General features: G+C 55.3%; 1 protein-coding gene across 3 annotated transcripts in view; it reads left to right on the top strand.

The window, feature by feature from the left end:
• Positions 1–25217, top strand: part of PRDM5 (PR/SET domain 5) — a 119033-nt gene that overhangs the window by 91608 nt on the left and 2208 nt on the right. For 2 of the 3 annotated variants that reach the window (XM_070414164.1, XM_070414161.1), the window contains one exon: positions 24476–24580. In XM_070414164.1, the coding sequence (XP_070270265.1) occupies positions 24476–24580 (105 nt within the window). Of the gene's footprint in view, positions 1–1821; positions 1908–24475; positions 24581–25217 lie in introns of all 3 variants that reach the window. The other variant, XM_070414162.1, reaches the window with a different exon arrangement.

Below are 25217 nucleotides of genomic sequence, written 5' to 3'. Positions count from 1 at the left end.
TCCGTTACCCAGAACAGCAGCCGCATTGTTAATCAGGGGGCGGCGCAGAGCTGGGGCTACATTCTGACTCCAGCACGCAATGGCTCTGTCCACTGAGGCACCTGCGCCTCCTCCCTGTGCCCCACTTTCTCCGTTTGGAAACCAGGGACACGGGTACCCAGACCCCAAGGCTGTTGCCAGGACAAAAGTTGCTGCGAGCCATTGAGTGCCGTGCTCCATAGAGCAGAACGAGTGGGACCCCCACGGCTGTTGTTAGTGTTTCTGCTTATGTGAGCTTTTAGCTCCATTTTCTTAGCGAATTTTTGAACTAATTCTCGTGTTAGTCAACATAACACTGTGGTTCCCTAAACACAGTGAAGGCAGTGCCTGAACCTGCCCGGGGTACTGCAGGATGGCAGGTGCACTGCATCAGAGTGCACTCAGCCTCTCTCTGCGCCTGGCGGCGTCCACGCAGGAAAGAAAGGCTGCTCTTCTCCAAGGTTAGTTCCTTCATAGCAGGAGGGCTGTCCGTGTGGGGTGCGTGTCCTCATTCCCCGGGCCCAGCTCCCAGGAGCCCCCAGGCGCCCCTCCTCCCGCTGAGGTTGGAACGTGGGCTGTGCTGGCGCCTCCATGAGATGTCCCTGCTTCAAACCCAGGTTCAGTGGAGCAGAGGCGGCCCGGGGGCCACGGAGGCCACAGGGGCCATGGGGGCCCCGGGACCCACAGGGAGCCATCTGTCTCTGGAGGCAGCACTGGCTGGAGGAGTCAGGGTGGGGCCTGGTGGGAAGTCAGTGCCTTGCTCACTGGAATGATGCCAGTGACCCCGGACGGAAGGAGAGTCCTGGTCAGCACAGGAGGGAGGCACTGCTGGTCGAAGGCCTGTCTGCGTGGAAGGAAACACGGGCAGAGTCCTGCACCTGCTGAAAGGTGACTACCTCCTGGTGCTGGGCTTCGGTGCAGCCGGGACCAGCATCCACGTAAGCGCCGGGTTAAATGGAGGGATAAGTGACAATTGGCTTCTCTACCAGTCGCCTTTGACTGGGGCCAGCTGCACATTGCATTTTGTCACATTTTTGTCGTTTCGCAGTAGGACTTCAACAAACTGTGACAAGTGTCTGCGTGCTTGCTTGGTTTACAAAGAGGCTTGGCAAGTCCTGAGTAACCTCTAGGTGACAGGTACCCGGTCACATCAGAGTGTGGGTCCACGATTGCCTAGTTCAGCAGCCGGTGGTTCTGTTTAGCGAACACCAATTCTATGAAAGTCTTTGAAACTCATCCCTCTAACTGAGATAGGACATGAAATCTTTTCTTTAAAAGCAAAGTAAGCATCAGTGGGATAATTAAAGACCCTCAGTGCTCATTGATTAATGTCGCTCCTTAATAAATTGATTCAGATATCCCGGCTGGAGTGGTTGAGCATGCAGAAGGCAACTGATAGGTGTTTCTCACATCGATGTCTCTCTCTCTCTTTCTCTCTCTCTCTCTCTCTCCCCCTTCTTCTTTCTAAGAATATCCTCAGATGAGGATTTAAAAAAACGATTCATGTAAAACCTTTTTCACAAATTCTTAAAATCAGGAGACTTCAGGTGGGCTCACGCCCTAAAAGGACCGCGCATCAGGCCTGCTGTTGGGACTCTTGCTTGTTTCCGAGTCCAGCAAGTGCAGCGGGCTGGGCCCCTGTCCACAGGAGGGAAGGCCAGCCCACTGCCCGCTGCTGTGGTGCAGGGCCCAGGGGGCACGGAGCGGGCAGGGACCGATCTGAGTGCGGGGGGAGGAGGAGGAGGATGCGCTGCTTGCTCTGCGCCGTGCGTGTTCTGACGCGGAGCCCTCCCTCTCTCGTAGGCGAGCGCCCCTACCAGTGCCCGTACTGCGAGAAGGGCTTCAGCAAGAACGACGGGCTGAAGATGCACATCCGCACGCACACCCGGGTAAGACGCGGCCGGCCGCCCGGTCACGGGGAGCCAGGCTTCCTCACAGAGCGCGGAGCTGACCTTGGGCAGATCAAGGTCGTGGGTCTGAAATTGCGTGTTTATGTTTATAACGGACGTTGGCATTTTTTTAAAGACAAAAACACCCCCAAGGAGTCCTCATTCTTGGAACTGTGACTCGGCTTCCAGGAGTCGTAGGAGTTACCAGCGACAGGCTTCCCAGTAAATAGGTTGTCACGTTAGTAAAATGCGAACATGGGGTCTGGCTGCGTGCTTGCCAGGACCGCGCCGGAGCAGAGGTGTCAGCAGGCGGCCATTCGGGCTAACGAACAAGCATATTGGCGAGAGAGACGCTGAGACGGTGTACGCTGTTGGGGGAGGGCAGTGGTCGGCAAACTGAGGCTTGCGAGCCACATGCGGCTCTTTGGCCCCTTGAGTGTGGCTCTTCCACAAAATACCATATGCGGGCGCACACGTACAGTGTGACTGAAACTTCGTGGTCCATGCGCAGAAGTCGGTATTTTGTGGAAGAGCCACACTCAAGGGGCCAAAGAGCCGCATGTGGCTCACGAGCCGCGGTTTGCCGACCACTGGGGGAGGTGGAAGGCAGGGACGGTTCGTGGCTGGTCAGCGTCTCTTCCCCAGGTGCCCCCTCTCCTCTCCTGCACACCTCTGCTGGGCGTGCCACCTGCCACACGGCTCTTCCGGACAATCGGAGGCTGTGGCTGTCTCCTCGAGCTCGTTTTGACTGTTCCATACCTGGTTCCCTGCAGCCTCTTTCTCGAGGTTCCTTTAAAGCCGGGCCTTTGAAGTGCTTGTGGTCTGTGTAGAAATGAGCACTTTCTCAAGTTTTAGGAGGCGTGCCTAGTCCTCTGAGAGCGATTCCAATCCAGGCCTCTCTGGCTTTACTTCTCACCTTAGCTGCAAAATAAAAACTTCAGAGCAGCGGTTCTCAACCTGTGGGTCGAGACCCCTTTGGGGGTCAAACGGCCCTTTCAGAGGGGTCGCCTAAGACCATCAGAAAACACATCTATAATTACATATTGTTTTTGTGATTAGTCACTGTGCTTTAATTATGTTCAATTTTTAACAATGAAATTGGGGGTCACCACAGCATGAGGAACTGCATTAAAGGGCCGCGGCATTAGGAAGGTTGAGAACCACTGCTTTAGAGAAAACAAGTCATCACTACATCCTCCCCATCGTGAGGGCACCCCAGCCCCCCGCTGCGGCGCCGTGGCCGTGAGATGCCCTCGGAGGCCCGTAAGGACCGTCCTCCTGGTTTTGTGGTGGGTGAGGGGCGGCTCCTCTGGGGGGTTAAAACAGATCCCCTGGTCCCCATTCACGATGCCGTGCTTGTCTCATATGAATATGAGCGACTGGACCACTTCCTATGGATAAACTTAAACAGGACAACGACCTCAGTGCACGTGTTCAAAATGCCTGTTTCACAATGGGCCTTAGTCCAGAGGCTTGACTTAGCTTCAGGGTCGTTTACTCATTTCTTAAGTGTACAGTTGTCACAGACGTGCCAGGCCTGTGTTTTAAGGATGCCAACCTGCCCTAGCTGGTTTGGCTCAGTGGATAGAGCGTCGGCCTGCGGACTGAAGGGTCCCAGGTTCGATTCCGGTCAAGGGCATGTACCTTGGTTGCGGGCACATCCCCAGTAGGGAGATGTGCAGGAGGCAGCTGATGGATGTTTCTCTCTCATCGATGTTTCTAACTCTCTATCCCTCTCTCTTCCTCTCTGTAAAAAATCAATTAAATATATATATATATAAATCAAGCATGTCAAACTCTCGGCCCGCGGGCCACATGTGGCCCACAACGAATATTATTTTTTTTTAAAAAAAAGATGCCAACCTGCAGGCAAAGGAGCCTGGCTTCCCTTATCAAACCTGGAGATGCCCAGCCCCTGGGCATGTGAGTGCCGTTCCCTGCCTCCCTGGGGACAGGGCTGAGCAAGTCGCTGCCGGAAAAATACCTCGGGTTTCCCCCGAGACAGTGGGGTATTTCAAATTCAACTCATTTGTCTTTTTACTTTTTAATAACAGATTATTTTAGAAGTTTTAATTAAAGCTTATTAATGAGAACAGTGAGAATAGTTAAGATAAATACAAAGACTGCTTAGTACATGCCAGGTGCTGTTCAGGGCCTTCACACGCATTAACCTCTGTGAGGCTCACAGGAGCTCACTAATGCATCTCACACGCACTGCAGCCTCCGGGGGAAACTGAGGCACAGGCCAGCGAGGGCAGAGCTGGGGTCAGGTCCCAGGCCAGGCTGCAGCGGCCAGCCCCTCACCTTCCACACAGTGGCCTTTGGTTCAATGAAATATTCCGGGTGCCTCTGACTCTCATCCCCTCTCCTGTATATTTTCAAACTAAACGAACTGCAGCAATAACCCCATGTTTCTTTTCTTTTTTTAAAATATATTTTTGTTGATTTCAGAGAGAAGAGGGAGAGAGAGATAGAAACATCAATGATGAGAGAGAATCATGGATCGGCTGCCTCCTGCACGCCCCCCACTGGGGATCGAGCCTGCAACCTGGGCATGTGCCCTTGACCGGAATCGAACCTGGGACCCTTCGGTCCGCAGGCTGACACTCTATCCACCGAGCCAAACCGGCCAGGGCAACCCCACATCTCTAAGTCTCGCGTTCATTTGCATACCTGAGCCTGGACTCCAGGACCCCGAAGCAGCCTCGGTATCCAGGTGCAGGCGGCACCTGTCCGGTAGGGCACACAAGGAAATGGGGCCTGACCTTGACGCTGGGAGCACCCAGGCTGGGCCAGGAGCACGGGCTGAAGACAGAGTCCCCGTGGGTGTGGGTAGGAGCAGCGAGGTGCAGCGTGAATCACACGAGCCTGGCGGGTTGGCCTGAGACTCCTCTTTATTTTTCTTTCTCACGTGTTCGTGTGTCCGTTGCATTTGATCGCAGTCAGCTCTAGCTTCGCATCCCGTTTCCTGGGCAGTGGATACGTGCAGGCATCCTTCGTGTTTTAGCGCGACTTTCTGAAAGCGGATGAAGATGATCAGCTAATGCCATCAAATTAATATGAGAACCAAAGGAGACTTTAGACAAGTTCTAGAGCAGTGGTTCTCAACCTTCTGGCCCTTTAAATACAGTTCCTCATGTTGTGACCCAACCATAAAATTATTTTCGTTGCTACTTCCTAACTGTCATGTCACTATTGTTATGAGTCAATGTAAATATCTGATATGCAGGATGGTCTTAGGCAGGGGTCCTCAAACTTTTTAAACAGGGGCCAGTTCACTGTCCCTCAGACCGTTGGAGGGCCGGACTATAGTTTAAAAAAAAAACTATGAACAAATTCCTATGCACACTGCACCTATCTTATTTTGAAGTAAAAAAACAAAACGGGAACAAATACAATATTTGTATTTGCATGTAGTTTGAGGACCCCTGGTCTTAGGCGACCCCTGTGAAAGGGTCGTTCGACTGCCAAAGGGGTCGCGACCCACAGGTTGAGAACCGCTGTTTTAGAGGAACAGTCTCTACAAGTTCACGTTTCCCCAATACTATTTGGGTTTTAAAGACACAATCCGGAGAAGGTCCCGTCCCGTGGGGACCGTTCACGTGCCGGGTTCCGTTTCGTATTCCCATTGCATTCGGTATCTAAGAGCTCAACTCCAGACATGTTTCAGGTCCTGTTTCAAAAGCTAATTTCAGTTTCATTGCAACAATGACAACAGCTAATTCACTCAGCAAGTCTCATCTTTAAGACGCTCGGTGGGTCCACACACTTCCCGCCCAGATCTGCATCCTGGGGTTCCTGCCCGGAGGGGGCGTCTCGGGGAAGGAGCGCAGAGCCCTCGCACCCTGGGCCCTGTTTATGGGGGCAGCACGGCCCCAGCGGGGGAGACAGTGCTGCTAAAAGCCTCCGTGGCTGAACGGTCATTGGTCTTCCTTGGAGAGCCCGGGGCTGGTGGTGTATTCACCTCCATCCTGATATTTATTTTCTTCCTTTTGGTTTCAGCGCGTTGACTGTGTTGAGTTTCCTTGTTCCTCCACCTTCCTGTGAGGCTTGTAATTAGTTAAATAGCAGTTTCACCTGCTTCCTCCCGACCCTCTGGTGGCGTCTGCCTCTTCCTCGCGCTCCGACAAGGGTGAGGGGCTCTTGGCCGTCTTTACGATCGATGTGCAGCTTACCTGCTTGCCGGGGACCTCAGTCCACACCCGTCTCCTGATGTCAGGCTCACAGCAGTGAGTGAGGTAGACTGCCCAGCTTCCTCCTCGCCAGGGCGGGAAGGGGGAAATGAGGGAGTGACATGTTCCTGGGCTCCTACATCCTTAGGGCAGTGACTTATTCGCAGCTGCCTAGGGTTGTCGGACTCACTTCTTCCACTTAATGGCTGTAGATTAGTTTTCTGCTTGGGAGGGGACAACAGCAGAAACTCGTACCCCAAGTCCAGGTGGCGCCTTCCTCCCATCAGAGAGGCCCCCTTTTCAGGCCCGTGTGGTCCCAGCCCGTGTGGTTCTGGCCTGTGTAGGAACCCCTGTGGTCCAGGCCCCTGGGGTCCAGGCCGTGAGGGCAGTTTCTCTAAAGGGCTGGGTCTCCGGTGCAGGCTGGTCCGGTGGCCGGGGCAGGGCCTTGGTTCAGAGCCCCTGATCTCTCTCCAGGCTCCTCCCGTCCCACGCATGTCCCATCCTGTCCCTCTGCCTGGGTGACGGAGGACGTGGCTTTCTGGGGAAACTGAGCCTCCGTTGGGGAGGTTTCACACTGTGGACACCGTGGCTTGAATTGAAACCCAGACTTTAAAACAACTGGAGAAGAAGGAGGGACGTTCCAGGCCTCTAGGACGTTCCAGACGCTGCCCCCGGCATCTCCAACCCCTACATCTCCTCTCCTGCATCTCCTTCCCCTTCCTCTCCTCCTCCTGCCTCTCCCCCCCTGCCTCTCCTCCCCCTGCATCTCCTCCCCCTTCCTTTCCTCCTCCTGCCTCTCCCCCCCTGCCTCTCCTCCCCCTGCCTCTCCTCCCCCTGCCTCTCCTCCCCCTGCCTCTCCTCTCCCTGCATCTCCTCCCCCTGCCTCTCCTCTCCCTGCATCTCCTCCCCCTGCCTCTCCTCCCCCTGCCTCTCCTCCCCCTGCCTCTCCTCCCCCTGCCTCTCCTCCCCCTGCATCTCCTCCCCCTGCCTCTCCTCCCCTGCCTCTCCTCCCCCTGCCTCTCCTCCCCCTGCCTCTCCTCCCCCTGCCTCTCCTCCCCCTGCATCTCCTCCCCCTGCCTCTCCTCCCCCTGCCTCTCCTCTCCCTGCATCTCCTCCCCCTGCCTGTCCTCCCCCTGCCTCTCCTCCCCCTGCATCTCCACCCCCTGCATCTCCTCTCTCTGCATCTCCTCTGTCTGCCAGGTGGGCCTCACCTCCCACACCTCACCAGGCAGGTCCATGTCGGCTGAGCCCTCCCCAGTGATGTCCGATGTCCCTCTCGAGTGCAGGGCACCAGGACCCCGGCTCCCCTGGAAATCAGGGCCTTGGCTTCATTGTCGGGACCCCCTGAGCCAGCGTGCTCTGCGGTGAGGGAGGGTGCCTGCTCCCAAACAGCCATTTGTAAGCATCCGTTCACAGAAGCTGCTGTTTGTGACCGTTTATCACCGGAAGCTTCACGCCTTAATCACTTCTGATTTTTACCATGAAAAGCACCTGGGCCCGTTAGGAGGTTATTTCGGAACCTGTGTGGGCGCCCCTTTACAGCCCAGTTACTGCACAGGCCGGGGGTCCGAGTTCCCGCTGCCTCTCCGGCTCCTGTGCGGAGCAGCAGGGCAGCCCTTGCAGATACTAAAATGCAAGCAGTTGCCGGCGGTGGAAGGAGTGGCAGGTCTTCATGTTCTGCGTTCCATTCCTTCTCCTTTATGGAGCTTCCTGTCCGACCCTCAGGTTCCCGGTGTGGGAGGGTGACAGACATGTACGCTGGAACTTTGTCCTCATGCCCTGTGCCCGCCCCGCTCCCCACGGCAGTGCTGTCTGTGTCCCGGCCTGGGTGCTGCTGGGTTTGTCCGCAGCCTCCGGTAACTGACGGAGCAGCTTGAAGTCTGTGCAGACACCTGCCCAGCGCATCCTGCAGGTGAAGGGTGGGGCCCAGGAGGCCTGGTGCTGAGGGAAAGGAAGCTTTCGGGTGCAGATGCTGGAGCGGGAGGCGGGGGCTGTGGGGCGTGGTATTGGTGTCTGCAGCCCCTTGGGAATAGGCAGGGTCTGGGGACAGTCATGGTGGAGTCCCTGTGGACACACGGTGAGGCCCGTGGGAAAGACTCAGAGGCCAGTGCGGAAGCAGTGTGTGGAGCCAGGCTGGGTGGCTTTGGAGTTGAACCTCAGGGGAAGGAGGAGGGGCGCTTGCAGGCCCCTGAGTGCCCACCACAGGAGAGGTGCCTGCCCCTCCCTCAGGGCGCCCAGGAGGCTGAGCCCAGGGTGTGCCTGTGGTCTGAGCCAGTGGAGAGGGAAGTGGAGACAGGCTGCTCCGAGGACCCGGTGAGCCCCGGAAGCACGGCTTGTTTGGTGTGACGTGCTGTACTGTGATCAGGAGGGACACCATCCGCTCCTTTGGGAAGTTTGCCCTGAAGTGACACTCAAGGGGGAGGGGTGGGGTGGGCAGCAGCCAGGTGACCCCCACAGGAGCCCCGCGCTGCCTGGGGAGGAGAGACACCTTGGAGAGCACTGATGAGTCCATGTTTATCAGGAGGTAAATAACACGGAGAGGAGAGGTCCAGGTGAATGTGGGGTCCTGGGAGGGCACTGTGGGGTGTGAAGATGTCCCGTAGGCTTAGGGGACAGTGAGGTCTGGGGACACCTGTGTGGGTAAGTGCTGGGGGCTGGGGTACCTGTGTGGGTAAGAGCTGGGGGGGGTACCAGTGTGGGTAAGTGCTGGGGGCTGGGGGTACCTGTGTGGGTAAGAGCTGGGGCTGGGGGTACCAGTGTGGGTAAGAGCTGGGGGCTGGGGGCTGGGGGTACCTCTGTGGGTAGGTGCTGGGGGCTGGGGGTACCTGTGTGGGTAAGTGCTGGGGGCTGGGGTACCTGTGTGGGTAAGAGCTGGGGGGGGTACCAGTGTGGGTAAGTGCTGGGGGCTGGAGGTACCTGTGTGGGTAAGCCCTGGGGGGGTACCAGTGTGGGTAAGTGCTGGGGGCTGGGGGTACCTGTGTGGGTAAGAGCTGGGGCTGGGGGTACCAGTGTGGGTAAGAGCTGGGGGCTGGGGGCTGGGGGTACCTGTGTGGGTAGGTGCTGGGGGCTAGGGGTACCTGTGTAGGTAAGCCCTGGGGGGGTACCTGTGTGGGTAAGTGCTGGGGGCTGGGGTACCTGTGTGGATAAGTGCTGGGGAGTGGAGTACCTGTGTGGGTAAGTGCTGGGGGGTGGAGTACCTGTGTGGGTAAGTGCTGGGGGCTGGGAGTACCTGTGTGGGTAAGTGCTGGGGGGTGGGGTACCTGTGTGGGTAAGTGGCTGGGGACTGTGGGTACCTGTGTGGGTAAGTGCTGGGGGTGGGGATACCTGTGTGGGTAAGTGCTGGGGGCTGGGGTACCTGTGTGGGTAAGTGCTGGGGGTGGGGGTACCTGTGTGGGTAAGTGCTGGGGGTGGGGGTACCTGTGTGGGTAAGTGCTGAGGCTGGGGGTACCTGTGTGGGTAGGTGCTGGGGGCCTGCCCCGCTTCTCCTGCTTTATAACTGGGTAAGAGGAAGGATACAAACACATTTAATAACTTTTTGAAAAGCTTATGATTTCAGAGGAAACTTTTAAGGTTGTTTTTACTTTCAGTTTTTCTAAATCATGGGCGTTTGTTCTGTGTGGGCCGGAGGACTGGCTCGTTGCCTCTATTGAAACTGCCTTTAATTTGGTTCTATTGTTTCTAGAGCCCACGCATTTCTTGGGGGGTTACGTGCCTTGTAAGTGAATCGTTTAAGATAAATGGCTTTAAGGCACCATTGTGTTTTACTTGGCTCAGAATCGTACCTAAAGATGAACATTCTCACTCTAGCAAGGCCAGTGGGTTCCTTTGTGAACAGGGAAGCGTGCCCCCTGAGAGAGAATGTCCTCTGCAGGGCCGACAGCGTCCCTTCCCCCTTCTCTGTTCCTCCCCGTGATGGTCATCGGCCACCGGGCAGGGGGCCTGCTCCCCACTCTGTGCCACTGTCCCCGGGAGCCAGTCCGCTCTCTGAATTCACCGGCAAAGCCAGTCCCTCCAGGAGCACCTCTGCGGGCACCCACACCTGGCGAAGCTCCTGGCAGGGACCCTGGCCCGGGCCTTCTAGAAGGCGCTGAGTTTTCCTGACTTCCCTGGGCTTTGGGAGTGAGAGGGAAACTTAACTTGGATTTCAGAGTCCTGACAAACTTATTGGGCAGGCAGATGGCCCCATGGGAAGCCAGACAAAAGTCTTCTGTGGAATTAAATTGTTTCACTGCATTTAGGGTTACGAGGGTTGAGTTACACTGCAGTGAGGGGTCCAGCTGGACCCAGGCATGAAATGTGGTTTTTCGGCCCTGTTTTCTAATGATACTTTAATTTTCATTCAGTATTTCTAGGCCTAATTTGATTTTTGGGGGGGGGGGGGGGGGGTTGAACTGGAGGGGGGGAGAAAGCCGGCCCTGTCAATCTAAAAACATAATGTGCGCGGCAATAAAATAAAATGAAAAAAAAAGAAAAGAAAAACAAACAGACAAATAAAAGAATAGAAATTAAAAACGAAACAAAACAAAAAAAACAAACCTTCCTCCCCCCCCCCCGACTCCCCCCAAAAAAACAACACAAAATAGAGCGACGCGCATTGATGGAATAACGGAGGCAAGGCCGCCCAAGGTAGTTGCACCGTCTCTTCCCTCCCTGGACTTTGCTCGTAGGCCCACAGGCAGGTGGCTTCCCTGCAGAGTCCAGGCTGGACACAGTGACCAGGTGGCAGGAATGACGCGGACGTGCTGTCCGGGACCTCAGAGGCCAGGCCAGGAGAACCCTGCGCTCTCGCCTGTGTCCCCCGGGACCAGTCCCCTCGCTGTGAGGACCCCGGGCCACAGGCAGGGGCCACAGGCAGGAGATGGCACTGCAGCAGCAGCCAGCACAGACCCGGCTGAGTCTCAGGATTCCAGCTACAGCCGCAGTGAGGCCCCAAGCGGGACCAGGGAGGAGCCCGGTCAGCCCCCAGAGCCGCGGGAAACCGTCAGTTTGGGCCCTATGTTTGGGGGTGAGCCACTGTTTCCTCAACAGAGAACTCGCCCACGTGCTCAGCACTGCATGTTCTGAGCGAATGGCCCCCTCCTCCTGCCCTCCTGGGGGGCAGTGGCACCGACGGGCGCCTGGAAGTGCCTCCTGGTGTCTCTGCCCCGTGACCCTGGGGTCTGCCAGCGCAGCCGGTCAGCGTGGCCGTGTAACCAGGCGATGGGGGCCTTGAGCTCACTGTCACTGAGCCGACCGATGATAGGTAACATCCAGGCAGGCTTTCCCCGCGGGGCCTGCTTCTGGAGGATCGGGTGAGCTGGGTTGTGGGGCGGCGATGCTGTTGAACAGCAGGAATAAAACCAGACCCCGCTGGTCGGCTGCAGACTGACGATGTGGCCTTGCTGATGGCCTCAGGTCGCATCTCAGAAACTAAACACAACGGAACGCGTCTCCGGGAGCTGAAGCTTCCTTTTCCTGTTGCGTGACAGGGGTGCGGGCGGTGGCTGGGTGGGCGGGAATCCTGACGAGAGAGACTCTTTGATGGGGGTGGCATGTTTCTGATTGTGATTCTTTTTTTTTTAAAAAAAATATATGATTTCAGAGAGGACGGGAGAGGGAGAGAGAGAAACATCAATGATGAGAGAGGATCATTGGTCGGCTGCCTCTTGCACACCCCCACTGGGGATTGAGCCTGCAACCCCAGGTATGTGCCCTTGACTGGAATTGGACCCGGGAGCCTTCAGTCCGCAGGCCGACGCTCTATCCACTGAGCCAAGCCAGCCAGGGCTCCAATTGTAATTCTTTACAATTCAAAAGAGCGTACTTGGGCTCATGTGGCCAACCAGGTCTTACTGAGTCAACTGCTTGACTTGCGGTGTTTGCAGGGAAGGTAAGGAAGTGCAGGCTCTTCACGCTTCAGGGAGGAGCTGATCCGAGAGAGCACGGCCAGGCCCGAGCGCAGTGTCCCAAGGGCGCCCTGTACCCATGGCAGGGGCTCCTGGTTTGCCTGGGAGAGATGCAGGGGCTCCTGGCTCGCCTGGGAGAGATGCAGGGGCTCCTGGCTCACCTGGGAGAGATGCAGGGGCTCCTGGCTCGCCTGGGAGAGATGCAGGGGCTCCTGGCTCACCTGGGAGGGGTTCAGGGGCACCTGGTTCGCCTGGGAGAGATGCAGGGGCTCCTGGCTCTCCTGGGAGAGCTGTAGAGGCTCCTGGCTCACCTGGGAGAGATGCAGGGGCTCCTGGCTCTCCTGGGAGAGCTGTAGAGGCTCCTGGTTTGCCTGGGAGAGATGCAGGGGCTCCTGGCTCTCCTGGGAGAGCTGTAGAGGCTCCTGGCTCACCTGGGAGAGATGCAGGGGCTCCTGGCTCGCCTGGGAGAGATGCAGGGGCTCCTGGCTTGCTTGGGAGGGGTGCAGTGAGGAAGCGGCCAGGAGAAGCAGGTGAGAGGCTGGTCTGCAGGAGGAGGGAGCCACCGGTGAAGCCCACATGGATGGAACCGGAGGGCCGAGCAGCAGGAGGGCACAGAGAAGCCGGCACGGCTGGCGGACACCCGGCCTCAGCCAGGCCGCACTGCACACTGCTTCTCACCCACATCAGCATCCGCTCAGTGTGGGCGTGAGCTAGTCCGGTGTGGGGCCTCTTTCTTCATCCCTCCCGCCTCCTCCTCCTCCTGGGCAGGCATCGCCCACTTCTCTGTGCTGGACGTACTCACCGACGCAGGAATGCCCGGCTGTTAGGTTGGCTCGGTGTCTCACTTCTGTGTCCTTGTTTTCCTTCCCTTTTCCTTCGAGCTTAGCTCGTGTGTTCATTCATTCGGCAACAGAGCAGTCTTCCGTTTGCCCTGGTGCTCACTGGCCGTTGTCCGTCTCTTCTGTGGAAAGCGCTCTGAGTGGATCCGGGTTGAGTGGGGATGACACGCCCACACCGAGCCCGTCTCGCCCCGCCGTGTGCGCCTTCTCAGAGGGACACGGACACGCCATTGAGACTTTGACCTTGTTCAGAGGGGACCGTGTGTGATGGGCCCTAGGGCCATGGGAAACAGCAGCCACCTGCCCGAGGGAGACGGGTCGTTCCCGGAACAGGCTGAACCGGGTCAGGGTGTCGGGATGAGTTTTCTAGAAGGAACTGAATTTGGGGGGGGGCATTCGGAGTTGGCCGGGTGCTCTGCATTGGGGACACCCAGGGCAGAGCCAGGAGGGGCGTGCGCTGAGGGGACCGGAGTCGAGGGCGGCCCGGCAGGTTCCCGGGATGGGCAGCTTCTGAGCTGAGTGGGGCCGCAGGTGGGTCTGTGGGTGGTGACAGGTGGGTCTGTGGGTGCTGACAGGTGGGTCTGTGGGTGGTGACAGGTGGGTCTGTGGGTGCTGACAGGTGGGTCTGTAGGAGGTGACAGGTGGCTCTGTGGGTGCTGACAGGTGGGTCTGTGGGTGGTGACAGGTGGGTCTGTAGGAGGTGACAGGTGGGTCTATAGGGGGTGACAGGTGACTCTGGGTGGTGAGTGGCAGCCCAGCCTTGACTGTTGCCCTGGGAGGGGATGAAGGAGAGAACAGCCATGACCTCTGGGCTCCCTGCTTATGGGAAACACAGAGCTGGACATAAAGCAAATATTCAGTCCAGGCAGGTCTGCCCGGAACTAACCTCCCACCTTTACATGATTTATTTCACTTCACGGAAGCTGTGCTGCAGGTTAGCACGGACGCAGCTCTCGCTCAGCGGCTACGTCAGCAGTTTGACGATGACTGCGTGAGCGCCCAGCTTAAGGCTGACCTCTCCTCGGAGCTTGAGGCCTGTGTGCAGGTTGGTTGAGCCCCGGGCCCCGTCGTGTCAGGGAGCAGCCTGGCCGCTGACTGGCAGCCCCAGCTGTCAGTCTGCGGATGTTCTATGGGAGTCCCAGGTGTCCAGGAGCCCCGCCGGGACCCCGCTGTCGCCACAGGGAGCAGGAGCAGAGTTAGGTAACAGGAAGCTCTGGGAATATCGGCTCGCAGGCTGGTAGCTGCCTCGCACACGGTTTATCTTTAGACGCTAATAACACACTTCAGGGCTTACGGACAGCGCGTGCGCCTGCGATGCATAAAGAGAGAATTCCTTTGTTTCTAAGAAAGGCAGTAGGCAATTAATTACTTAAAGCGGGGCCGCTATTCTTAGGAAAGTGATACATTTTCTGTACTGTTTTCCCTCTGAATTTTATATTCATCTTGTCCTCCTTCCAGGGGGTTTAATGACTCAAGCATCATAAAGAGTCTTGAAATAAAGGACCATCTCTTTATACGAAGAACCTTGAAATAAAAGACCATCTATTTATATGAATGGACTTCAAGAACAGTGCTAAATCGAGGGTGCATACATAATTCCACTTCTCCATAAAATTGCCGGTGATATTTTCAGAGAGTGTGCCCTTTTCAACTTGAATTATATGATGCACACGCATATTTAGATAATACACAGAAGGAAGCAGGGTCGTATAATACATAAAGCACCCTTATTGAATTCCTATCATGGGCCAGGCATTATGATGAGCAAACCTGGAGTCACAGCTTAATGTCTCATGTTACCAATGAGGGAGGGGGGCTTGGAGAGAGTAGGTGGCTTTTCCAGGGTTGTAGGACTAGTGGAGAGAGTAGGTGGCTTGTCCAGGGTTGTAGGACTAGTGGAGAGAGTAGGTGGCTTTTCCAGGGTTGTAGGACTAGTGGAGAGAGTAGGTGGATTGTCCAGGATTATAGGACTAGTGGAGAGAGTAGGTGGATTGTCCAGGGTTGTAGGACTAGTGGAGAGAGTAGGTGGATTGTCCAGGGTTGTAGGACTAGTGGAGAGAGTAGGTGGCGTTTCCAGGATTGTAGGACTAGTGGAGAGAGTAGGTGGCTTGTCCAGGGTTGTAGGACTAGTGGAGAGAGTAGGTGGCTTGTCCAGGGTTGTAGGACTAGTCACAGGCAGCACAGACATGGGAAATTAGATCTCTTCATTGCTCAAGGCTGGATTCTTATATATATTTTTTTAATCATCATCAGAGGCGAGAGGAGGAAGGGAGAGAGAGAAACATTGATGTGAGACAGAAACGTCAATTGCTTGCCTTCTGTGCACATCCTGACGGGGCATCAAACCTGCAACCTTTCGGTGCCCAGGGCGATGCTCCACCACCTGAGCCACCCCTGCCGGGCAAGGCTGCATTCTTCATGCCGGTGTGTTCAGCTGTCAAGATGCTGTACAGGGTTATGCTCCATGTCGTGTGAACCAATCTTTTGCAGAAAGTCTAAGAACAGTGGTCTTGATTTCTCTGTCAGTTCAAGGGTCTCCTGCATCCCCGGGACCCCTTCCTGCTCCTCCCTCCCCCGCAAGGAGCCCAGGACTCGGGCTGCAGAGTGTCCTACAGGAGCCGGCTCCCAGGTGGCTGTCAGGAGACCCCTCCTGGGACATCACTCAGCAGTTCCCATGGGACCCACAGGCGTTTCCCTGTCAGTGCTCTCTTTAAGCTATTTTCAGTTAAGATTGTTCATATTTTGAAAGCCACCAGGGAGGGCTACCTCTTGCCCTTTGTGATCCATTTTAATAAGTGAAATGTCACGGAGGGAGGTTGACGCCTCACATTTTGCCTGACTCTCTCGTCTGGAAGCTTCTCTGACTCCTTGGAGGTGAGCACAATGTGTTCAAAGCCGGAACCCTCAGATCTCTGCAGGTGGCTGTATCAGGTGTGGATCTTTCCTGAGAAGAGAGATCCAGGCAAGAGTCACTCTCGGGAGGTTGCCCCAAGTCCGTACCTGGGCAGGGGTCCCGCCGAGGGACTGGGCTTTGAAGGAGCTGTCGGCCGCAGTCACACTGCCTTCCCCTAGGGACTCGAGGAAGTGACTAATTCTTAAATAAGGTCATCTTAGTACTTCTAGGGATTTTATTCTTAAATTTATCCTCAGATTCATGATGACGCAAAGGGCCTTTAGGATAGAGGTCATTTATTTTATTTGCAGTTGTAATCGTGGCTGTCCCCTTTTTCTCCAGACAAGAGAAAACCTTGGATTTGTTGTTCTCGCTAAAATAGGCCATTGTTTGTTCTACAAACATGAATGTCATTTTCAAGTTGATTGACCAGCCCCTGCTTACCCTGAGGTGAAGTCTGCATATCCAGGGGAACATGAGCCCCCTCCTTCCCAGTCCCCTGCTCTGTGTTCCCGTGAGTCATCAGCAAGGAAGTGGCCGCTTCTGTCTGGACCCCCCGCCTCCAGTAGCCCTGCCCCTGTGGCTGCGGCTGCTGACCCAGCTCCTGGAAATCCCTCTCTTCACCTCCAGCTCTCAGGTCCACGCTCAGTCCTCAGCTGTGAATGACCTTTTTTAAAATTTATTTTGATCACAGATCTGGGTATTTTCCAGTCAAATCCTATTTCTTGTGTGTATTTTCTAATTAGCTTATCTTATTATGGGAAAGTGTACCCTTTCCTGTGACTTTTGTTGTTCTAGAAGGTATTTAAGTATGAAGATTACAACATTAACAACGTGTGCCTAATGCAACTCGAGGCAGAGGAGTTTGGACACAGTGGATGCTGTTTGGGGGGAAGTGAAAGGCGAGAGAACCAGGCACAAGTCCTGTGGTGTCACCCCCTCGAAAAGAAAGCAGGCTTTCACCACAGAAAGACCAGCTGGTCTTTTTATGTTAATGCATACTTGGATCCTAAGTGTTCTCTGAAACCATTGTTGTATGGAATCAGAATCAGAAAGAATCCTATATAATAAAGAGCTAATATGCTAATTAGACTGGATGGCAGGACAAACTTCCAGAACAACCTTCTGGAATGACCAGTGGGCAGGGCCATGTGGCTGTGGGGTCACAAATTTCATGCATCGGGCCTCTAGTGTGTGTGTGTGTGTGTGTGTATATATATATATATATATATATATATATATATATATATATATATATTCATTCATAAATAATAATACAGTGGAACCTAGCTTCTCTAACTTAATTCATTCTGGAAGGCTGTTCAAAAACCAAATCATTTTTTCCCATTAGAAATCATGTAAATTGAATTAATCCATTCCAGACCCCCAAATGATTCCCTGTTTTAACCTTTCTTATACATAGTACATGTCTATTGTTTAATCTATAAACACTTTAAAAACCAAAAGGACATGAAATGTCAATGAAAATTTAACAAAAAGGAAAGGAAATATGTATGAAAAATAAAAATTTAACAATAATAAGCAGCAAAAAGAACACGTATTCACAACACAGGATCCTGAGACTGTAACAGTGAGAAACTGACTCAGACTCGCTCATTCTCTCCTTTGTTGGTGGCCTGAGAGATGCGTGGCTCGTCATACGGGCATTGGCGTGTAAGGGTTGTCAGGTTGAGAAGCGAGGTCCCACTGTATATGTAATATAAATAGATAGGAAATAGATGCCTAAGGTATAAAATCTTATAATTTCCTAATTATATAAAATATATAATTTTTATAATTACATAAATATAAAATACAGAAGTTAAAATGTGTAAATATGTGACATGTACGTATACGTACACGCATTTTTACATTTAGTTTCCTGTGTCATATGCTCAAAGTTACAAATAGAAGCCACGGGACCAGGATGAAGAGCCACTTCTCAGTGCATCTCTGCCCCTAAGCGCTACTGACCGACACCGGAAAAACCCAGCAGTCAGGCTATTGTTTCGTTTCCTTTGTGAAGTTTACGGCAACTGTGCTGGTGCTGATGGCTCGTGGCCCTGATGTGGTTGTACCCAGTCCACCAGCCAGACGGCTCTTTGAGGGCTGGGGTTCTGGTGATGTGAAGCAGGTGGAGTGGGCACGGGCCTTGGGACTGGTCCTCAGAGCCGAGCCTGGCCCCGCGGGGTCAGAGGTCGAGCGAGGGCAAGCTGTGAGTGACATGAAACACTGGTCCAGGGGCCGGTCCTTATCACGATGGAGAGTGTGGCCGAGCCCCGCCGTGGTGCACGCAGAGGGCGGAGCACATCCGGCTGCAGCAGACGGGACGATTGAGAACCTCCGTCAGCGTTGGGATGACCTCGAGGCTCCCAGAGTGCGGCCACCGGACCAGAGCCTGCGGCCCAGGCCTCGAACATCCCGAGTATCCATGCCAGACACAGGCTGGACGCCCCCCTCCCCCCAACTCGGCCCCTCGGAGGGCAGTCAGAGGCTTTCCCTGGGCCTGTCTCAGTAAGCAGTCACTTAATTAATCTGAATGAATTCCACTGAACTCACACCTTTGTCGGTCTCACATACATCACACGCGTGTGCACAGCCCGTATCACGTATATTCTCTCTCTGCCACGTGGCTTGCTGACCGGCTGCTCCTTCTGTTGAGCGGACGGACGGCCCTGGCTCACTGGGCCCGTGTGAGTGAAGATGAGCATTTTGCTGGAGTGTGACATGCTGCCTGCTTTGGATCTATTAAGTATATTGGCTTTGCAGAGGCAGCAGAAGTCAAGGCACCGAAATGAACATGTGTTTCAGCCATGTAAGCAGTGTACCACGTCGTTGCCAAAAAGTGACGTTCCAGCGACAGAACAGTCTGTGACATTCGGGACAGTTTATCGCCCAGGAACGTGTGGGTGGATTCTGCATTTTTTTTATATTAAATCTTGTTTCTATTTCTCGGTTGGCAGGACATGAGTGAATTCTCCAACATCTGTCCTGGTGAGGGTGGTAGTGAGGACCGTGGCCACCCAGCCACCTGTGTGTCCTTCCCAGGGACCCTGGGCTCGGACCCAGAGCCTGCTCCCCCAGCCCCTCCCACGGGTGTGACCTGAGATGTGTGTGGTCCCTCGTCCTGACTGGTCCTGCAGGTCACGTGACAGGAGGGGACACTTGCACTCGTGGGCGCTGAGCTGAGGTCCGGGGTGCGGGTGAGAATCACGTCAGCTGACTCCCCCAAGCATGTTGTTGATGTTGGTTGGACTTGGAGGATGGATGCCTGGCTACTGGGACTGTCCATGGGAAGCCAATGTTCTTTGCGGGTGTCCGTACTTTTCCTGGTGGCTGAGTTCACCCCACCCCTGGGACTTAGACCTACTAGTGACACTAGAACCGGAGAGCAGGAGGCCGGACCTGGGAGCTGGCAGGCCCTGTAACAGCAGGTGACGGCTGAGGAGTGCAGAGGGTGCACCCGGTCCCCCAGGTGCGTCTAAGGCAGCGGTTCTCAACCTGTGGGTCGCGACCCCTTTGGTGGTCGAACAACCCTTTCACAGGGGTCGCCTAAGACCATCCTGCATATCAGGTATTTACATTACGATTCATGACAGTAGCAACATGACAGTTATGAAGTAGCAACGAAAATAATTTTATGGCTGGGTCACAACATGAGGAGCTGTATTTAAAGGTCCAGAAGGTTGAGAACCACTGGGGGGACTCGCAGCTGTTACTCTGAAGTTCAGGTACTGCTGTTCCTATAGAAACCGACCGGCCCCACATTCCTCTCCCCACACGGACGGGTTTCCCGGGATGGGGACCCTGCAGGGCGGACACAGGGCTGACCAGGTCAGCGGGTGCAGGCGGGCACACGGGGCCCGTGCCTGTAAGGAAGGCACGAGGGGTCCCTCCGCAGGAGCACATGGGCACCGGACACTCGGAGGCTCCTGGTAAAGTCACCGCTGTTTTGTCTTAGGCGGTGGACTCGGAGCTGCTACTGGTCCCTGTTGGTCACGTAGGTCTCCTTATGTTGGGGGCGGGAATGGGATTTTGCAGGAGGTGGCACCAGCAGAAATTAGTTTTCACAAAGCACCTACCCGTGTGTGAGGGAAGATTGAGCTCTGATTTACTTGCGGGACAAACTGAGCCAGAGGAGAAGGTGGGGGGGGGGGGGGGAGTGAAGAGGAGGAGGAGCAGGGGGAGGGGAGGGAACGTGCTAATCGTAGGAATAAATCTTGTGCTCTGTGGGTCCCTCTGGGGTTAAAAAATGTGGACAGTCGTCGTGTGAACAAAAACTGGCCACTGACTGCAGTAATCCTGCCGTGTTGTCTTTCTCTTCTATCTCTGCCCTCCTAGGGCGACTGATATTTTGTCAAAACCCTTGACGCCCTGAGCACGTGCACATGTAGCGAGACCTCAGCCGGGGCTGCCCTGGGTCCTCACCTGGGCAAACGGGGTGGTTCCCCCGCCGTTTTGAGGGTTGAGAGGAGCGGTTTAAGCTCCCAGCTCCTGCCCTCTGCACAGGGACGTGATTTGTCGATGATCTGACCGCCTCCGGCCCTGCCCCTCCCCCCCTTGATGGCTTTGTTTCACCTGCTGACATGCACTTGGCTGGAGTGAGCGCTCTCGTGGCCGCCGGTGAATTAGTTGCATGTGCGACGGCACCTTTCTGCTGTTTCTTGTTCTTCTCAGAGCTGTGCAGTGGGACAAGCATGTTATTTCTGGAATCAGATGTCCCCTTCCCAGGCTCATGCTGACACGATTCCTCTGTCCCGCGGGCCTTGGCGTGGCTGATGGTTTGACTCAGAGACGGCTGCCCTTGCCGCCAGCACACATGCCACAGAGCACGCCTGCTAGTTACTCTGGGAGGCAGGCGGGTTGGACTAGACGAGTGCGCGGTGGACTGCGTGGGGCTGCCTCTTCCGTCTGTGAGCGGACCATGTCCTCATCTCTCATCATCCTCTGTACCCAACGTCACCGTGCCCCCTAAATTGGTCACTGAGTAGCCACAGAAGCTCCGGTCGGTGCAGAGGTGCACGGGACTCCGCCTGCCCCTCCGCCTCGTCTCTGCTTTGCACACTTGGGGACCCGCCTTGGGGACCAGGGCCACGTCTTCGGGGTGCGTTTCCCACAGTCCCTGGCACCAGGCCTCGCTCAGTGCGCAGGCGACATTTGCTGTGGATGGCCCTTCCGTCACATCCTCTGACGGTGGGAATTCTCCCCACTGCCGCCTCTCACTTGCCAATACAGCGGGACTTCGACATTAACTGGTTGGCGAGCCACAAGCACTAGGTCAGTGGTCGGCAAACTCATTAGTCAACAGAGCCAAATATCAACAGTACTTCTTCAAAATAGACTCGCCCAGGCCAAAAACTGACTTCTGCGCATGGGCCACGAAGTTTCATTCGCACTGTACATGCATGCCCACACGTGGTATTTTGTGGAAGAGCCACACTCAAGGGGCCAAAGAGCCGCATGTGGCTCGTGAGCCGCAGTTTGCCGACCACGGCACTAGGTCAAGTATAGCAAAGGGCCTTGTAGAGGAAGGAGTGAGCATTTTCCTTCCTTGGTTTGCCTCTGCTGGTGGATTACTGTGTCTGAGACTATAATTTTTTTTAGAAACATTCCATGGGTAAATGAAGCTCCCTAATATATGCCCCCAAAAAGAAAAAAAAAACACAACTTAAACCAGTGGTTCTCAACCTTCTGGCCCTTTAAATACAGTTCCTCATGTTGTGACCCAACCATAAAATTATTTTCGTTGCTACTTCATAACTGTCATGTTGCTACTGTCATGAATCATAATGTAAATATCTGATATGCAGGATGGTCTTAGGTGACCCCCGTGAAAGGGTTGTTCGACCCCCAAAGAGGTCGCGACCCACAGGTTGAGAACCACTGACTTTAACTATTTTAAACTTGGGGGACTTCCTTTGACCTTCATTAGCAGGTTTTTAGGGCACAAACCAAAACAAATGTTGGAAACGGCCTATGATGAGGGAAGAAGGTGCATTAGCCACCTGTGGCCTCACAGGCTGACCCTTCATTTTCATTACAGTGCCATTCTGGCTGTTGCTCCAAACTTGATGTGGTTGCCATGGATACATACATGTATGTGTGTGTGCATGTGTGTGTACGTATGTGTGTGTGTGCATGGGTGTGTATGTGTGTATCTTGTCATATCCTCTATATTTTCTATTGTGTTTATTTTTCTTCTATTTTCCCATATATTTTCTTATATTTTCATTATCATTTATTTTCAGTTTGTTTTATAATCTTTTAAGATGCTGAGCCTAATTTTTGCTTCTTTGTTTATCTGGTTAGCCTTCTTTTGTAAGGTTTTTTAGATAAAAATCTAAACGATTGGTTATTATGCAGGGAGAGAAATGCCACAAGTTTCCCTTTAGATAATTTACATAATGACAGTCTTCCACTCACCACATGCCTCTTCTCCAGGACTAGGAAGGACAGCCTTTCAAAGGCACATGTCTCCATTGTTCCCCGAATTCCTATCAGCAGAAGTACTTCCATTCCTTGCCCACCGCGTGGAGGGAGGCTGCTGTGGAGGACCCTGGCGTGTCCGGAGCGTCCTGAAGCTGCGCTGTGGGTCACGCTGTGAGTGGCCAGCCGCTGCCCAGAGGTTCTGTCCCCTCAGTATTCCCGCCGCAATGTGAGCAGTGTGAGCTGGCCATGCTCTGTCCCGGACGGGGTGCTGGCTGGCCTGATGCCTGGGACATACGGACAATGGGATGATTTCGGGGATAAGTAACCAAAGCCTCACTGACGGGCTTGACCAGTGACCTGTAAGTCACATTTCAGAGGCCAGCCGGCCGGTGGCTGGTCAGCACCGTGTCTGGTGAGTGTGTGGCCTATCAGCACTGGGGTTGGTCAGTGCTGTGGCTGTGCCATGGCTGGTGAGTGCATAGCCAGTCAGCGCCGTGGCCGGTCAGCACTATGGTTTTGTCAGTCCTGTGGCTCATCAGGGCCATAGCTGGTCAGCGCCGTGGTTGGTCAGCACCATGGCCGGTCAGTGCCATGGCTGGTCAGTGCCGTGGCTGGTCAGTGCCATGGCTGGTCAGTGCTGTGGCTGGTCAGCGCCATGGCCGGTCAGTGCCATAGCTGGTCAGTGCCATGGTTGGACAGCACCATGGCTGGTCAGCACCATGGCTGGTCAGTGCTGTGGCTGGTCAGCGCCATGGCAGGTCAGCACTGTGGCTGATCAGCGTCATGGCTTGTCAATGTCATGGCTGGTCAGCACCGTGGCTGGTCAGTGCTGTGGTTGGTCAGTGTTGTGGCTGGTCAGCGCTGTGGTTGGTCAGCACCGTGGCTGGTCAGCGCCGTGGCTTGTCAGTGTCATGGCTGGTCAGCACCGTGGCTGGTCAGTGCCATGGCTGGTCAGTGCTGTGGCTGGTCAGCGCCATGGCAGGTCAGCACTGTGGCTGATCAGCGTCATGGCTTGTCAATGTCATGGCTGGTCAGCACCGTGGCTGGTCAGTGCTGTGGTTGGTCAGTGTTGTGGCTGGTCAGCGCTGTGGTTGGTCAGCACCGTGGCTGGTCAGCGCCGTGGCTTGTCAGTGTCATGGCTGGTCAGCACCGTGGCTGGTCAGTGCCATGGCTGGTCAGTGCTGTGGCTGGTCAGCGCCATGGCAGGTCAGCACTGTGGCTGATCAGCGTCATGGCTTAATGTCATGGCTGGTCAGCACCGTGGCTGGTCAGTGCTGTGGTTGGTCAGTGTTGTGGCTGGTCAGCGCTGTGGTTGGTCAGCACCGTGGCTGGTCAGCGCCGTGGCTTGTCAGTGTCATGGCTGGTCAGCACCGTGGCTGGTCAGTGCCATGGCTGGTCAGTGCTGTGGCTGGTCAGCGCCATGGCAGGTCAGCACTGTGGCTGATCAGCGTCATGGCTTGTCAATGTCATGGCTGGTCAGCACCGTGGTTAGTCAACACCGTGGCTGGTCAGTGCCATGGCTGGTCAGCGCTGTGGTTGGTCAGCGCCGTGGCTGGTCAGTGCCATGGCTGGTCAGCGCCGTGGCTGGTCAGTGCCATGGCTGGTCAGCACTGTGGTTGGTCAGCACCGTGGTTGGTCAGTGCCATGGCTGGTCATCGCTGTGGTTGGTCAGCGCCATGGCTGGTCAGTGCAGTGGCTGGTCAACACTGTGGCTGGTCAGCACCGTGACTCCACAGATCTTCTGTGTCCAGTCCAGCTGATGAGCCGGTCACACGTGTCGTTTGTCCTGCGTGTGCCACTCAGAAACAGTGGTAAACAGTGTCCGTCATACGTATCGGTCAGACCTGGTGCCCGGATTAAAGGCTGTGTAACCACGCCCCAGCCCACAGCACCCGTTCCTGTGCTTCAGGAGCTCGGAGTTGTGTGAAGGCCACGGTAACCTTAAGCACCAGGGACGCTGCAGACACAGCAGGTCCCTCGGGATGCTCGGAGGCCTGTTTCCTGGGGCACCGTCAGGTGAACTGGCACCGCTCCTCCGAGGGGGACCACGACGGCTCCGGTTGGTCAGTCAATGTCAGTGTCACCCCTGGGGCGGGCACGCTCAGTCGCTGGGGCTCTGGCGGATCCTGGAAAGTCACAGGTGCGGCCCACACCCCGACCCCTGCCCAGAGGACGGCCCTGAGGCCGCAGGAGCCCAGGCCGCTGGCTGAGCGGGGGATGTCGGCGGCACTCAGTGCGGCTGTGCCAGGGGCGGCTTCCTGTGAGACACAGGCCTCTGATGTGGGGCCGGGCCCACCTGGCAGGCTTCCAGGCTGCCAGCAGATGTGACTCATGGCTCTTCCTCCTGCAGGAGAAGCCCTACAAGTGCTCAGACTGCAGCAAGGCCTTCAGCCAGAAGCGGGGCCTGGACGAGCACCGGAGGACGCACACAGGGGAGAAGCCCTTCCAGTGCGACGTGAGTCCGCCCTCTCCTTCCTGTCCCGGTCCTCCCCATGCGTGTGCCTCAGTGTGTGTGAGTGCGTGCGTGTCTGTGTGAGTGCATACATCCATGTGTGTGCACGAGTGTGCATGTGTGTCTGAGTGCATGTGTGTGCGTGAGTGCATGTGTGTGTGTGAGTGGGCATGTGTATCTGAGAACACGTGTACGCATGAATGTGCATGTGTATGGGTGAGTGTGCCATTTATGCTGTTTCGACCCCAAGGCATTTTGTTTAAGAGGTTTAATAGGAAATTGTTGATATGTGCATTCTGGCGAGAAAGGAATTGTTTTCAGTTGTTCCCTAGAGAGGTTTGGACGCAGCAGCAGTGGGGAGGGAGGGAGGTCAGCGTGCAGAGGACACACGTGAAGTGCAGAAACTCTTGGGAACTGGGATTGTTTAATCCCCCTTTGCCGGATGTTAACTGCCATTCACTCCAGGAGCGGTGTGGCCTGCGGTGCATGTGGGCACCGTGTCCCTGTACAGGGGCCTGCGTGCCTGCAGGTGTTTGGGAACAGGAGTGATGTGGCCTGCGGTGCATGTGGGCACCGTGTCCCTCTACAGGGGCCTGCATGCCTGCAGGTGTTTGGGAACAGGAGTGATGTGGCCTGCGGT

This window comes from Myotis yumanensis, unplaced genomic scaffold, assembly GCF_028538775.1.
Source record: "Myotis yumanensis isolate MYYU_CA2020_CCGP unplaced genomic scaffold, mMyoYum1.0.hap1 SCAF_5, whole genome shotgun sequence".
Taxonomy (NCBI): Eukaryota; Metazoa; Chordata; class Mammalia; order Chiroptera; family Vespertilionidae; genus Myotis; species Myotis yumanensis.
Note: the sequence above shows the minus strand (reverse complement) of the source record. Positions and strands in the feature narration are given on the sequence as shown.